This window comes from Cyprinus carpio, chromosome B16, assembly GCF_018340385.1.
Source record: "Cyprinus carpio isolate SPL01 chromosome B16, ASM1834038v1, whole genome shotgun sequence".
In the NCBI taxonomy this organism is placed as follows: domain Eukaryota; kingdom Metazoa; phylum Chordata; class Actinopteri; order Cypriniformes; family Cyprinidae; genus Cyprinus; species Cyprinus carpio.
In genome coordinates this window covers 15,938,118-15,951,477 of record NC_056612.1, presented here as the reverse complement: position 1 = coordinate 15,951,477, position 13,360 = coordinate 15,938,118, and the positions used below count along the sequence as shown (strand labels likewise).

Here is a 13,360-nt window from a genome sequence, read left to right as displayed (position 1 = left end):
TGATAATGATAACCTCATCAGTGTCTGTGATTACAGTAATGATGTTAGTACACAAAAGCACTGGTCTCTCATTAGGAGAATCTGTCCACGAGGCAGAGCAGGGGGTCTTGTGTCTAAAACCTAATATATCAAATCCATATGCACAGAATGCAGTTTATGCTTGCTGAATTAAGTGCATGTGTTAGTTGCGTACTTCACACACACACAAAGGCTAAAAGTAGTTTGTTGTATCCTGTCACAGCAACAGTAAAAGAAAAAGTTATTATGGTATTGTCATGCTTTGTAGCACTTTGTTACTGGTCAAAATTGAAGGATAAGTTTCTTAAAAGCTTTACTTTTTTTAAAGTAAATTTTTACACTTATTTAACATTTCTCATTGGTATTCAGTTATATTGATTTTTATTATGCATTGCAAGTAATAATGTTATAATAAAAAGTAATAATTATGCAAGTAATAAAGTTAATTTCTGCATAATTCTCACTTAAGTAACTATATTGTCTCCAGCAGGTTAGAGACAATGGGTAATTTCCATTCATAGTCTTCAAGGACAAAGGCCACTGTTAAGAAGTTCCCTTTTTAAAAATCAGTTTCTTGTTAGTTTAAGAACATTTGTTGAATAAAGTTGTTATTTCTGTTTTCTTTACGCACAAAAAGTATTCTCATAGCTTCATAAAATTACAGTTGAACCACTGATGTCACATGGAATATTTTACCGATGTCCTTACTACCTTTCTGGCCCTTGAACGTCTCAGTTCAGAGAGCTCTTGGATTTCATCAAAAATAGCTTAATTTGTGTTCCGAAGATGAATGATGGTCTTGCAGGTTTAGAACGAGATAAAGTAATTCATTGAGTAATTCATTTTCATTTTTGGGTGAACCAACCCATTAACTGTGTTCATTTCTTACTGCTTTTCTCCTGCAGTTTACGTGGCTCTTTAAGTATCAGACAAAAACAGTTGTTTCCTGATGGAGAGAGAGAACTCTATTAACAAAATAATCTAGATTTAGCAACACTTGCTAGACAGCTTTTCTATGTTCAACATTCTTTGTTGTCATCTTTCTGATTTTATAAAACTGTTTTCATCTCCCGAAGGCCTGTGGTTGCACCAGCTGGAAAGAAACATAATGGCATATGTATCTGACATATAATGCATCTTGACACACATGGCATGGAGATGTGATTGATCAGTGTGTACCTGTAGACAGACTAATCACCCAAACAAAGCATTTTGTCAAACAACACATCGACAAGTGGCAGTCAGCAAACATACCCTGGATTTAAAAACATCTGAAGTGTTCTGCAAAAATTCACTATTAGATATGTTAGAGAAGACCATGGAGACTCCTTCCATCATCCCATCCCTTCTGAAGTTTTGTGGTGTTATTCAATATTTCATTTTTTAAAGATGAACATGTAGGTTAGCAATATGGCCTCCCTGTATAACCAAGGTAAACGACCGAGATTGGTGCTAAACTGGGTAGTTTGATTGAGTTAGCGCTAATTCACGTTTAATGACGCTATTGATTGGAACACGCGGCTGTTTGTGTTCTAACAGCCTCTGTCAAACCAATCAGATTAGCTGAGTACACCTGTATAACCGCGGAAACAAATAGCGCAAAGCAAACAGATTGACGGGACAAGCTTGCAAGAGAAACGCGTTCGCTCGAGGATCAAACAGCAATCAAGCTGCAGTCAGACAAAGCGGAGATATCTGTGACCAGACTCCAAATGAGCGCCAGAGAGACAAAGAGAGAAACGGAAAGCTCACAAGTGCTGGCCTTCGATCTCTATTTGCTCAAACTAAGAATAGAAGATCACTCTTTGCTGTGTGCGCACACACATAGAGCTCAATCTATCAGCACAACACAGTCCCGTGGGAGAGAGAACATAACGCATCCGACCATCGCCAGATTAATGGGTTAACACCCGGCACGTGCCCATAATGTGCTCCCGGGGACGCGGAGATTAGGCCGCGGCAGACAGTCCCGTCTTCAGTGGGCAAAACAGACCTATCGATCCTTCCGGATGTGTGCGTGTCTGTTCAGTGTACTATACTCAAAGCGAGGGAAAGAGTGATGGGTATGTCACCCGTGCTTGCTCTGCTGACAGTAAGTAAGGACTGTTGACAAGTTGAGATGAAGCCTCACACACAAGCTCTCTCAGGAATAATAGGGCCCTTTTTCTTTCTGTCAATAACCATGAAGTGTTTCAGGGTGTGTCTTCACACTCAAATAGTATCTGTAAAATATATGTAATGTTGGAATAAAAGAAAGCTATGGAGGGGAAACTGTGCCCTGGTTTAACACAGTCCAGCAGGCGTTCACACATGGTGGGATGTGAATCTGGTTTATGTTAAGTTTGCATGTGTCCTTGAGTATGCGGGACATTAGGGGTTGAACATGCTCTCCTTTAAAAGCAATAATAATAATAATTTGCCTGTTTGTTTGTTTTTTTGATTGTTTGTTTGTTTGTTTGTTTGTTTGTTTACTCTGAAAAGCTTGCAACTTTTATGATCACGTAATGCGTCTTGATGCAGTTTTTCAACTGCAAAATGATTTTTTTTTTAAAAGGTTTTTAAGTTGAACCAACAAGTACAGCAAGTGATCTAATCAGGGCTGATGGTTTTTTTTTTTTTTTGTTTTTTTTTTTTTTTAATTGTACACAGAAACCTACATCTCCCAGCAATGCACTGCAGCACAAATAATTATGGTTACTTTGGTTTACTTTTTTTTCCTACAGGTTTTTTTTTTTTTTTTTTAACATTTGTTTTTCTTAACAGGTTACTGTTTTTCGGCATCATAACAATGTCAGTAGTTTAAAGCTGGCAAGTAATGAAAATTCACTATTTTCTAAATTTCTTAGAATTTTGTTCTCTTTGGTCACGCATGCCTGTATTCTGTCGATTTGTCCTACCCTGTCAGAATTTCCTACCTTCCATTAAAACAGTGGGTAGTACAATTCAACAACAAAAAATGCTACTTTAAAGTTATGGTTTATTAATGTCTACACCTACCACAACCCTAAACCTACCCATACAGTAATGCAAATAAAGTAATTATGTGTTATATTCGCGGTTGTAGCTAGAAGGGATACAGCTACAGCCCAGCAAACACAGTAATTGTAGCACTGTTTCCGTTTTTGTTGTTTTTTTGTGGTAAAGTTAAGATATTTCTAGGATCATTCCCTGTAGGTTGTTTTTAGGTTTTGTTTTTTTTTTTGTGGAGAACGTTCTGGGAACGTTCCCTGTAGGTTATTTTTAGGTTATATTTTTATAACCTAAAGGGAATGTTCCCGGGAACGTTCTATTTACGTTAAGAAAACTTTCCTGGATTACCAATAGGGAACGTTCTTGGGAACGTTCTGGGAACCAAAAACTAACGTTCCCAGAACGTAAAATTGTTAGCTGGGAACTAACGTTCCCAGAACGTAAATTTGTTAGATTTGGATTGTGGTTTTATTAAAGTCTACACCTACCCCAACCCTAAACCTACCCTTACAGTAATGCAGATACATTAAAAATCATTGTTTAGCATGATTAAAAGGATGCGATATTGATGTGTGCATGCGCAATAAACCCTGGTAGGAAAATCTGACGGGTAGGATAAAATGTCAGGACACCTGTTAGACTTCTCTAGTCACTTACAAAATGTTTACATTTATTAAATCATGCCCTTTTCTTATCAAGTGCAAGCTTCCATTCAGATCTGCCTCTCAAATAAGTTCAAGTCAAGTTTTGTCCTTTATGATAATACTGTTCAGTTAAATGTACATCACAAAAGAGAAGAAAAGCTACTTCCATTGCATCTCGACTTAATGAAAGTGACGAAAGTGACGTGACGTGACATACAGCCCAAGTATGGTGACCCATACTCAGAATTCGTGCTCTGCATTTAACCCATCCAAAGTGCATACACACCGTGAACACACACCCGGAGCATTGGGCAGCCATTTATGCTGCGGCGCCCGGGGAGCAGTTGGGGGTTCGGTGCCTTGCTCAAGGGCACCTCAATTGTGGTATTGCCGGCCCGAGACTTGAACCCACAACCTTAAGGTTAGGAGTCAAACTCTCTAATTGCAAGCATTTCACTCTCCTATAATATAGACGTTAAAACCGTTCAAATAAAGGGAACTTTCTTGCTTAGAATTCATTTTGATAACTTAAATATTTTATCTTGAATGATGGCATGAATGATTTTATGTTGGCAGCTTGACATTTTAGTGACATTTACATTGACTAATTACGTAAATTCAAATGTAAAAAAAAGGTATGCAATTTTTTTGCCGTCACTTTTTTAAAGTAGACATACACCTGTTTTTTTCACTGTTACTGTTAATACCTTTTTGAATATGTTAATTAACAAGTGAAAATCAGACATCATTTGCTGTCAGCACTGCATGTTGAAATTTACTTTGTGTATGTTAAAATGCATAACATGCCTTAAAAATAGTCTTGAACATTTCAAATTAATATTTTGTTAGTTTGCAGATACTGTTTTGGTTTTAAAACTCTGTGGTCAAGCAGGTTCTATTATAACATTAGAATACTTGTCTCTCTACCTCCGTCTTTCTCTCTTCCTTTCCCTCCATCAGTTCGTCTCCCCTCTGCGTTTATGAATGGGACCTGCGGCCATTGTCTCTGTGTCAATCACACGCTCTCACACACATACCCAGGAGACACACAATTGACATTTGGCAGATTGCTCTGTGTGTGTGAGTGTGAGAGTGTATGTGTGTGTTTTAGGTTATTAAGATAAGGCAGGTATGCCGTAGGTTCTTCATTAACATGTTAGGGGATCTCATCATCCTTTCTCCTCTAGCACTGTGGCTGTAATTGGGTAAGGCTATTAGACACAGAGTGATCATGCCTGTGTGATGGCAGGAGGGGGGATGGTGGCGTGGCCAATGGGGGAGGATGGAATCTTATAACTATATGACATGTGTATGAGAGCACGTCTATATCGGTGTGTATATGGGTGCTGATGGGATAGGGCTATTAAAGCTGATGTTGGTTTAGGTAGACTTTAATAGTCCTGCTAAGCAGCGGGTAATTGGCCATATCCTGAGAATACTGGAGAGACTGATTTAGAGGTGCCTGCGTGTAAGTGGACACCTTGCAGGGGTGAATTTAAAGCTGTAAATTGTGGCTAGTGCCACTTGGCATCTGTAACTGCACAATGTGAATGTGAGAAATGGATATTTGAGTATAATGTAAATACCTCTAATAATACTGGCTGTGTTAGTCTTAATAGTCATTATATTATATTATATTATATTATATTATATTATATTATATTATATTATATTATATTATATTATATTATATTATATTATATTATATTATATTAAATTATATTATATTATTTTTAGACTATTCAGAATCTCACTTATTATATCACTTATTTTCTAAGGTCTTTAGGTAGTGAGAACTGCTCTTCTGTTTTTAGTTTCTATCCCATAAATCTTTCCAGTATGATTCATTTTTAGCTCTTCATGTATCTGTTTATGGTCTCTTATGTACTGCAGCTGTGAGCACCTTCTCGATAGCTCTTTAGAGAAGAGAGCATGTAGTTAGTGTCTTAACTGAGTCTCTGGCTAGTATTAGCTTTTGTTTAAAAGTTTCCAGAGCTTCTGTTTTGGATGTTCCATTCTGTTTTTATTTTATTTTTTTAAATCCATGGCTCTGTCCTTTAATCTTTGTTTTGTAACTCAACAAGCCTTGTGATCTCGTTCCATGTGGTCTTCATTTTAGACATTCTCTTTCCAAGAACAGATAGCTTGTCAATTTAACGTGAAGGATCAGCACTACTGAGACATCAGTTTATTGTTTTCTGTTAGTGTGGTTGTTGCAGTTGTACTTGTTGGCAAATTGCTACTGATTTTGGTGTCTTTAATGATAATCTTGAATCACATTCCACCATATTACTCAGATAATGGCCAAAAAAAGTCATCCCTTAAAATTTTAAGTGACATGTGACAGAGGGGTTGTTGAAACATGAGAAGGAAAGAATTGTGCAAATTATATAGGGGAATACATGCAAATCTGTTTCAGTGTGACCAAAATTAAAAGGATAATTTTATTGTACACTGTAGTAAATAGTTTCAATATTGCATAAGCATCATAATTCCCCATATTTCTGCAAAATTTAAACGTTGTAGATTCATGGTGCAGTATATTAACCAAATCATTTGAAGCCTTCGCCACATCTTTTCTGTTTAGAAATTAAACACTGCCATCTTGTGGTTTACGTGAGGTTTACATTCTCCCCCACTGTGTGAAAAGCACAAAAGCTTATGGTTTAAAAAGATTAAATAATAATAATAATAATAATAATAATAATAATAATAATAATAATAATAATAATAATAATAATAAAATGCCATTGTAGATTTAAACACTTAAATCTAAGAATGGGTTGCCAGAATTATTCTATAAAATAAATTCAATCACAATGTTCCAAAAAGTTTAAAGGGCTATATATGTTAGTGCCTAGGCCTATGTCATAATTTTTTTATAATATTATATACAAATCTATTTCAATCTGTTTGTTACTGTAAAATGTATAATAATATATCTGGTGGTACAAAGAAAAGTCACATGATGGCGTTTAAATTGGCTCCACAGCAACTGACCAATAACAAAATAAAAAACTTTACCAAAATTGTTAAAAACTGCTACCCCTAATAAATAAACAAATAAATAAAGACACTAAAAATCATGTAAACATGAACTAAACCACATATAATGCAACATAACTGAGAACTAAAATAAGTTTTTAATTATTTTTTAAATAATTCTGGAAATAAATAATTTGACTAACTATAAGGTGATTCTTACGTAATTATTTTTTAAATTATTTTGTTTATAGTATTTATTTTGTTATTGATTTTTTGGTAGTACCTTTTTATCTTTGAATTATAATTTTATTCATATATTTTATTAGAAAAACATTTATGATAATTTACAGTAGAATTAGGCCTGTTTATGTCTTTAGAAATCTAACATAGGCTATGTAAAAATTTTTAATTATTTTTTTTATATTATTAGGTTTTTTTTTTTTTATATGTTTTTTATGCTGCAAGTGATTTCCACACGTAGCGCGATGCTATTGGAACGCAATACTGGCAATCTCGATCGATTGACGTGCAAGGCGAAGAAAACACGACCAGAGAGGGGAGACGTAATGTGTCAAAACAGTGTGCGACGGTCCTAATGATTCAGAAAATGTACAATAATGTAATAATAAAAAAAAAATACTATTGCTAAATAGTGTATACAGCTGATACTATCACTGAGCGCCGTGTCATTATCAAGCAACATCACTATCGGTTACAAATCTCACCATAAGCGGATTGGTTTGGCCCTATTCATTAACGGCACCCGAGCCTCTCGCCTCTCAGCACCCCCTCCCCCGCGGACCAACCGAAACGTTTTATCATGAAAGCGATTTAATTAGCTACATTGTATTATTTGTTATCAATCTAAGCATCAGTACTGGAATGCGACGACTAGTAAATCAGACTGGAGTCTCTTCGCGCGTACAATAACAATTATCGTATAATTTGCAGTCATGTTTCTTCTGCATCCGCTGCTGCAGATCTCTGTTCTGCTGGATGCCGTTTCTGCCAGCCCTACCGATGATAATGTTCTGCGGGCCGGTCATGGAGAACACGGAGAGCCGGGGCATGAAGAACCCCATAAGGATTCCTACAGCACATTCGCCTCCGAGTTCCTCGAGTCCAGATACCTCTCCGACGAAGGTACGATGGAATAAAACAATTGCGCTTAAGTCATGAATGCTGGTTTTGTTATGTTTCTCACTCGGTATACATGAGTGCAGTAGGATCACTGAATACATGCAGTGAATGGTCACCGTCTGATGCCCTCCCTCGATCACAGGCCTATTAATTAGGTTAATAGTGTTGTCTGTTAGTGATAATTATTAGCAATAGTTTTATAAGAATTTGGTTTTGATTCGCTAATATAATCATTTTCACTCATATGGTACAACATCAGCACCTTGGTCAGCACCCCAAAAGCCTGTGAAACTCACATTCAGACCTGTTACCCACAGGCTTTCCCAACTCCCCTATTTTGTAATCTACTTTTTAAATAAACTGCAGATACTCAGACAGTGATTCATAAAGTCACAACACATCAAATAGAATAGAACAGAACAGAATAGAATAGAAACTCTTATTGCCACATGACTGGCCCAGTGTTGTAGGTACAGCTGTGTAAGTTTGGATAGTTCTTAAAAGCACACATGTGTGAATATACAGTATTATGTATAATGTACAATACAATAGAAAATACACTACCATTCAAAGGTTTGGGGTTGCAAAGATTTTAATGTTTTTGTCCGGTCTTTAGTGTCACATGATCCTTCAGAAATAATTCAAATACACTGATTTGGTGCTCAAGAAACATTTCTTATTATTATCAATGCTGAAAATAGCTCAGTATTTTCGTGGAAACCTTAAACTTTTTTTTAGGATTATTTGATGAATAGAAATGTCAAAAGAACAGAATTTATTGAAATTGAAATCGTTTGTAACATTGTAAATGTCTTTATTGCCACTTTTGATTAAAAAAAAACCTTACCGATCCCAATCCTTTGAACAGTAGTGTGTCATGTCATAAAATATAAAATGCAAGACAGTGTAAATTATTGTTTATTACCATTGTGTGTGTATGTGTGTGTTTGGGTCTGAAAAAAAGTATTACATAACATACTATATTACGAAAACTTTACCCAAAACTAAGGTTAAATTGCCCCTGCCGCATTACAGTGTATTAAGTAAAATTAAAATGTAACATAAAAAATATGACATCATTAATTATTATTTTAGTAGTAGGACTAGCTGAAACCAGTTTATGTGTTGTTGTCTAATGTCTCAAATAGGTTACCCCTTCCCAGCTGCACCCCCTGTAGACCCATTTGCCCGCATCAAAGTTAGTGACTGTGGAATAACCAAAGGATGCATCAGGTGAGTGCATGGAATAAAGGTTAAATTGAATTTATAAACAATGGGTTATTGTGGCATCAAACTGTGCATTGCATGCCGTAATGCAGAATCAAGCTGCAGTCTGCCATGCTGTCCAGTACACTCATAATATATACATAAAATAGACATGCATACCATGAATCTTTGTAGGTCTGTGCTGATGATTGTTCATACAGGAGTAAGTTCACCCAAAAAAAGAAAGTCATCACTTTGTCTCTCTTCTGTTGCTGTAGATATGGTAAACCAGGCTGTGATGCAGAGACCTGTGACTACTTCCTGAGTTTCAGACGCATTGGCACAGATGTGGAATTCGAGATGAGTGCAGACACTGATGGATGGGTTGCTGTCGGTTTCTCCTCTGACAAAAAAATGGTAAAGAGAGAGGGATTACATATATATTGTGTGAAAGCCTGCTAAGAAATACACAATGATATTGTTGTTGTAGGGAGGTGATGATGTCATGGGCTGTGTTCATGACGATAACGGACGTGTACGGATACATCATTTCTACAACGTGGGCCAGTGGGCCAAAGAGATCAAACGCAACCCAGCGCGGGATGAGGAGGGCATCTTTGAAAACAACCGTGTCACGTGCCGCTTCAAACGGCCTCTTTACGTGCCACGGGAGGAGACGCTGGTGGACCTGCACCTCAGCTGGTATTATCTGTTCGCTTGGGGACCTGCCATACAAGGTAAAGACATACAGCCTGGTTTCAAAAGAGCAGTTCATACAAAAATGAAAATTTGCTGAAAATTTACTCACCCCCAGGCCATCAGAGATGTAGATGAGTTTGTTTCCTCATCATAACAGATTTGTTTGTAACAAATTTAGCATTTCATCACTTGTTTATTAACTCTTTCCCCGCCATTGAGGAGTTTTGTTGTGTTTTTTTAGTCATTGTTTCAGTTTTGTTTGTGAGTTTTTTAGGAGCTATTACACATCTTCTGAACTAGTACAAAAATTCCCGAACCAAAAACACACGTGAACAGGACTGAAAAACTAGTGATCTCTTATGTAAACAGATGCATATGATAAATATTGCGATCATCAGCAATATACAGCATATAAATGAAAACTGCATAATGTTATGGAGTAACATTATGATCCAGAAAGTGGTATATGGCTGTGCAAGCTTTGGAGGTGTTGATGGAAGCGATTTACTGGATTTATGCTTTGATAATCGTACTGAATATTATCCAGATATAGTTTTTTTTGATAATTTTTTGTTTTTATGTGATTTTTGCTCAAAATTATACTTTTTTTATGAAACCTACCTATATTCAAGTATTGATTAAAAAACTATATTCAAGTGTTGGTAAAAAAAGAATGCTTTAAGCTAGAATAAAACTGTTGGGGTTTTTTTGTTGTTGTTGTTTAAAAGTAGAGGCTATGATCTTTATTTTGCATATTCAAATATTCATAGGCCATCAAATTTTAGTAAAAATCATCAAAATTGCTGACGGTGTCTGGCAACGTTTTTCAAAAATGCTGGCGGGGAAAATGGAGTAAATGGATCCAGTGATAGGTGTTTTCAGAATTAGAGTCTAAACAGCTGATCAAAACATCACAATAACATATAACATGACTTTAAGCAATGTCTTGTCAAGCAAAAGCTGTGTGTTTTTTTTAATAAACAAATCAATCATAAGAGGTTTTTAACTTTAAACCATTGCTTCTGGCTAAAATATGAGTCATCGATCCATAATATTGCTTACTCCAGTGAAAAGGTCTGAATCATGAGAAAAATATACACACATTTTACAAACAAAATACACACACACACACACACAAAACAGTTTTAAATATTCAGTGGATTTTGATGTGAGAGGACAACAGAGGATAGACTTTTCTCATTGGAGGAGCATTATTAACTGGTATTAATTGGTTATATAATTGGTATTTTGGCCAGTAGTGATGGTTTAAAGTTAAAATGCCTTAATGATGGATTTGTTGCTTGTAAACATGCAGTTTTCACTTCAAAAGACATTAATTGATGGACTGGAGTCATGTGGATTATTGTGATGCTTTTGTCAGCTGTTTGAACTGATGGCACCCATTCACTGCAAAGGGTTCACTTGTGAGAAAGTTAATGTAATGCTGTATGAAATTACTACATCTACGTCTTGGATTGAGTGAAGTGCTAGCAAATTTTCATTTTAAACTATTCGTTTAGGGCTACAAATTTAATATTGCCCTATTTATGGGGATCTTGTTCCGTTTTTCTTCTCAGGTTCCATCACAAGGCATGACATCGACTCCCCACCTGTGTCAGATCGCATGATTAGCATCTATAAATATGAGGACATTTTCATGCCTGCCACAGCCTATCAGACATTCTCCTCTCCCTTTTGCCTCCTCCTCATCGTTGCTCTTACCTTCTACCTGCTGATGGGCACACCATAACCAGCGAAGCCGTGTCACTGAGAGAAGAAATGAATACAACAAACTATGGAGCCACTATAGCATGACTGTGTGCCAACTTAACAGTATTAGAAACAGGCAGCAATAAATTGCAGTTCTGTAATATCCTCAATCTATGTACACTAGAAAGGTATTTGGACTGTGGATTAATATTCATTTATATACAAGCAATGATTCTCATTTAGAGGAGGGAGGGTCAACCGTACACTTATGTATTACAATATATTTTATTTTGATGAAAGAGTAGAGAAACCTCAAATGGTATGTTATGGTAGGGATAGCCTACAATAGTTGAAACATTCTGAGCCAAATTAATGTTCATATTCAGTATAATTAAAGTGTAGTCACATTAGTGAACTTTCAGTAATATTTTGCATTCAAGAAAGTCCATTGTATATCACTGTCAAACCAAGCAGCTTTCTGCTGGTCAAAGCTGTGAATCCAAACTTAAACCTGTTGCGAAATCTGTGTGGGGAAATCTTTCGCCCTCACATGAAATTCCAAAACAACGATTCCTATTGAAATGACTGGATTTAACCAACAAAAACTTGCTGAACAATGGTAAGTGTGACCGTATCTCTACAGTGGCACATATCACGACACACAATGTTCCACTACAGAACTCTACAGAGAAGTGAAATGCGTTCTGTTGAATGGAATATGTTTTGACAAATCTCAGTAGAGGTGCTCTGCACACATGCAAAGTATTCATAAAACATCTCTGCTTTCCAGTTAGCCAGCATTGCCAGCTCAGTATTTAATGATGCATGCCAGCAAACCAGCCTCATCTGAGCCATTTAGATCAGGAACCGAACCAGTCCAGGAGAGAGTCGTCTGGTTTTCATTTTAGTGAACTGAAGACTTTCTATACCAAGGACTTCATGCCATTGTAAAACTTACAAATAGTCCAGGAACTGACTGCCTGTGTAGAAAGATTTTGATCACACCAGATTTTCTGTTAATTTTTTGGCATCCTTTGAAAATGTTCTGTAATAACATTTGTATAGCAGACTGAAGAGCAACACGTAAAGATGTTTAGAAAGGTATTTAGTTTTAAATATGTTGTTATATTCACCTTAAGGTACAGTATATGAGGAAATGTACTTGGAGGAGTGATGCGATTTGTTTTTGATGTGTTCCAGCCAGAGAAAATCATGTTATGTAGCATGAATGGAGACATTATATGCCAGTAGACAAGGAACAATATGCTTGTTATATTTTAATATGCTTCTGAAATTTTGACATTGACAGTGTTAGATAATATGCAATAATGAGTGTGCATTGAAGGACTGTAAACCATTGGGATTTTAAACAACTGTCACAAGATCTCCTGCATCATTAGCAGCTTACATACATTCTGACAAGTTTACTGTGAATTCTTGCTCTAATTGGAAAAAAAGATACCTGTTTGATGGTCCTGAACGCGACACGTACTGCACTTTTTAATAAAGCTATGAAAGACAGCTGAAATGTGTACCGTTGTCATATTTGTCTGGATAAACTGAAAACGCTTTGCCGGGGTCTCAGCTCGATGTACTTGTCATGACATGGCACCTTGAAGAATAGTTTTATTGATATTAAAATCAATAAAATATTTGTTCACTAATTCATCCAGTCATCTTGTCTGTTACGCCCGTAGATGGCGATAAGTGACTTTTTGTTGTGCTACAAGCGAGTCATTCATTCATTCACTCACGCAAATGATTCATTAAAGAAATAGTTGTATTCTAGTATATTATTTTGAACCAATACTTAATATCCTTTATAATCAGATTATTACAGAGTATCATTTTTTTCGGCATTTTCCCTCCATTTTGTGACTTTTATAGTTTAAATGCCGTTCCAAACCGATTTGACTTACTTTTTTTCTTAACACAAAATAATTTTTTTTGAAGAGCACTGTTAACCATTTCATTATAGTAGATGTTTT

At 36.1% G+C, this 13,360-nt stretch overlaps 1 protein-coding gene across 1 annotated transcript; it reads left to right on the top strand.

Moving 5' to 3' along the window:
* Positions 1-1,477: 1,477 nt before the first annotated feature.
* On the top strand, positions 1,478-12,893 carry LOC109105989 (DOMON domain-containing protein FRRS1L-like). Its single transcript, XM_042741083.1, has 6 exons — positions 1,478-2,110; positions 7,598-7,760; positions 8,906-8,990; positions 9,242-9,380; positions 9,454-9,700; positions 11,240-12,893. Exons 1-6 carry the CDS (start codon positions 2,078-2,080, stop codon positions 11,410-11,412), a joined length of 840 nt encoding a protein of 279 aa, XP_042597017.1. The 5' UTR covers positions 1,478-2,077; the 3' UTR covers positions 11,413-12,893.
* The last annotated feature ends 467 nt before the right edge of the window (positions 12,894-13,360 follow it).

Coding starts and splice junctions, on each gene's coding strand:
- LOC109105989 (XM_042741083.1), top strand. CDS start 2,078: ATGGGTATGTCACCCGTGCTTGCTCTGCTGACA. Junction 2,111..7,597: donor CCGTGCTTGCTCTGCTGACA/GTAAGTAAGGAC, acceptor CCGCTGCTGCAG/ATCTCTGTTCTGCTGGATGC. Junction 7,761..8,905: donor CAGATACCTCTCCGACGAAG/GTACGATGGAAT, acceptor TGTCTCAAATAG/GTTACCCCTTCCCAGCTGCA.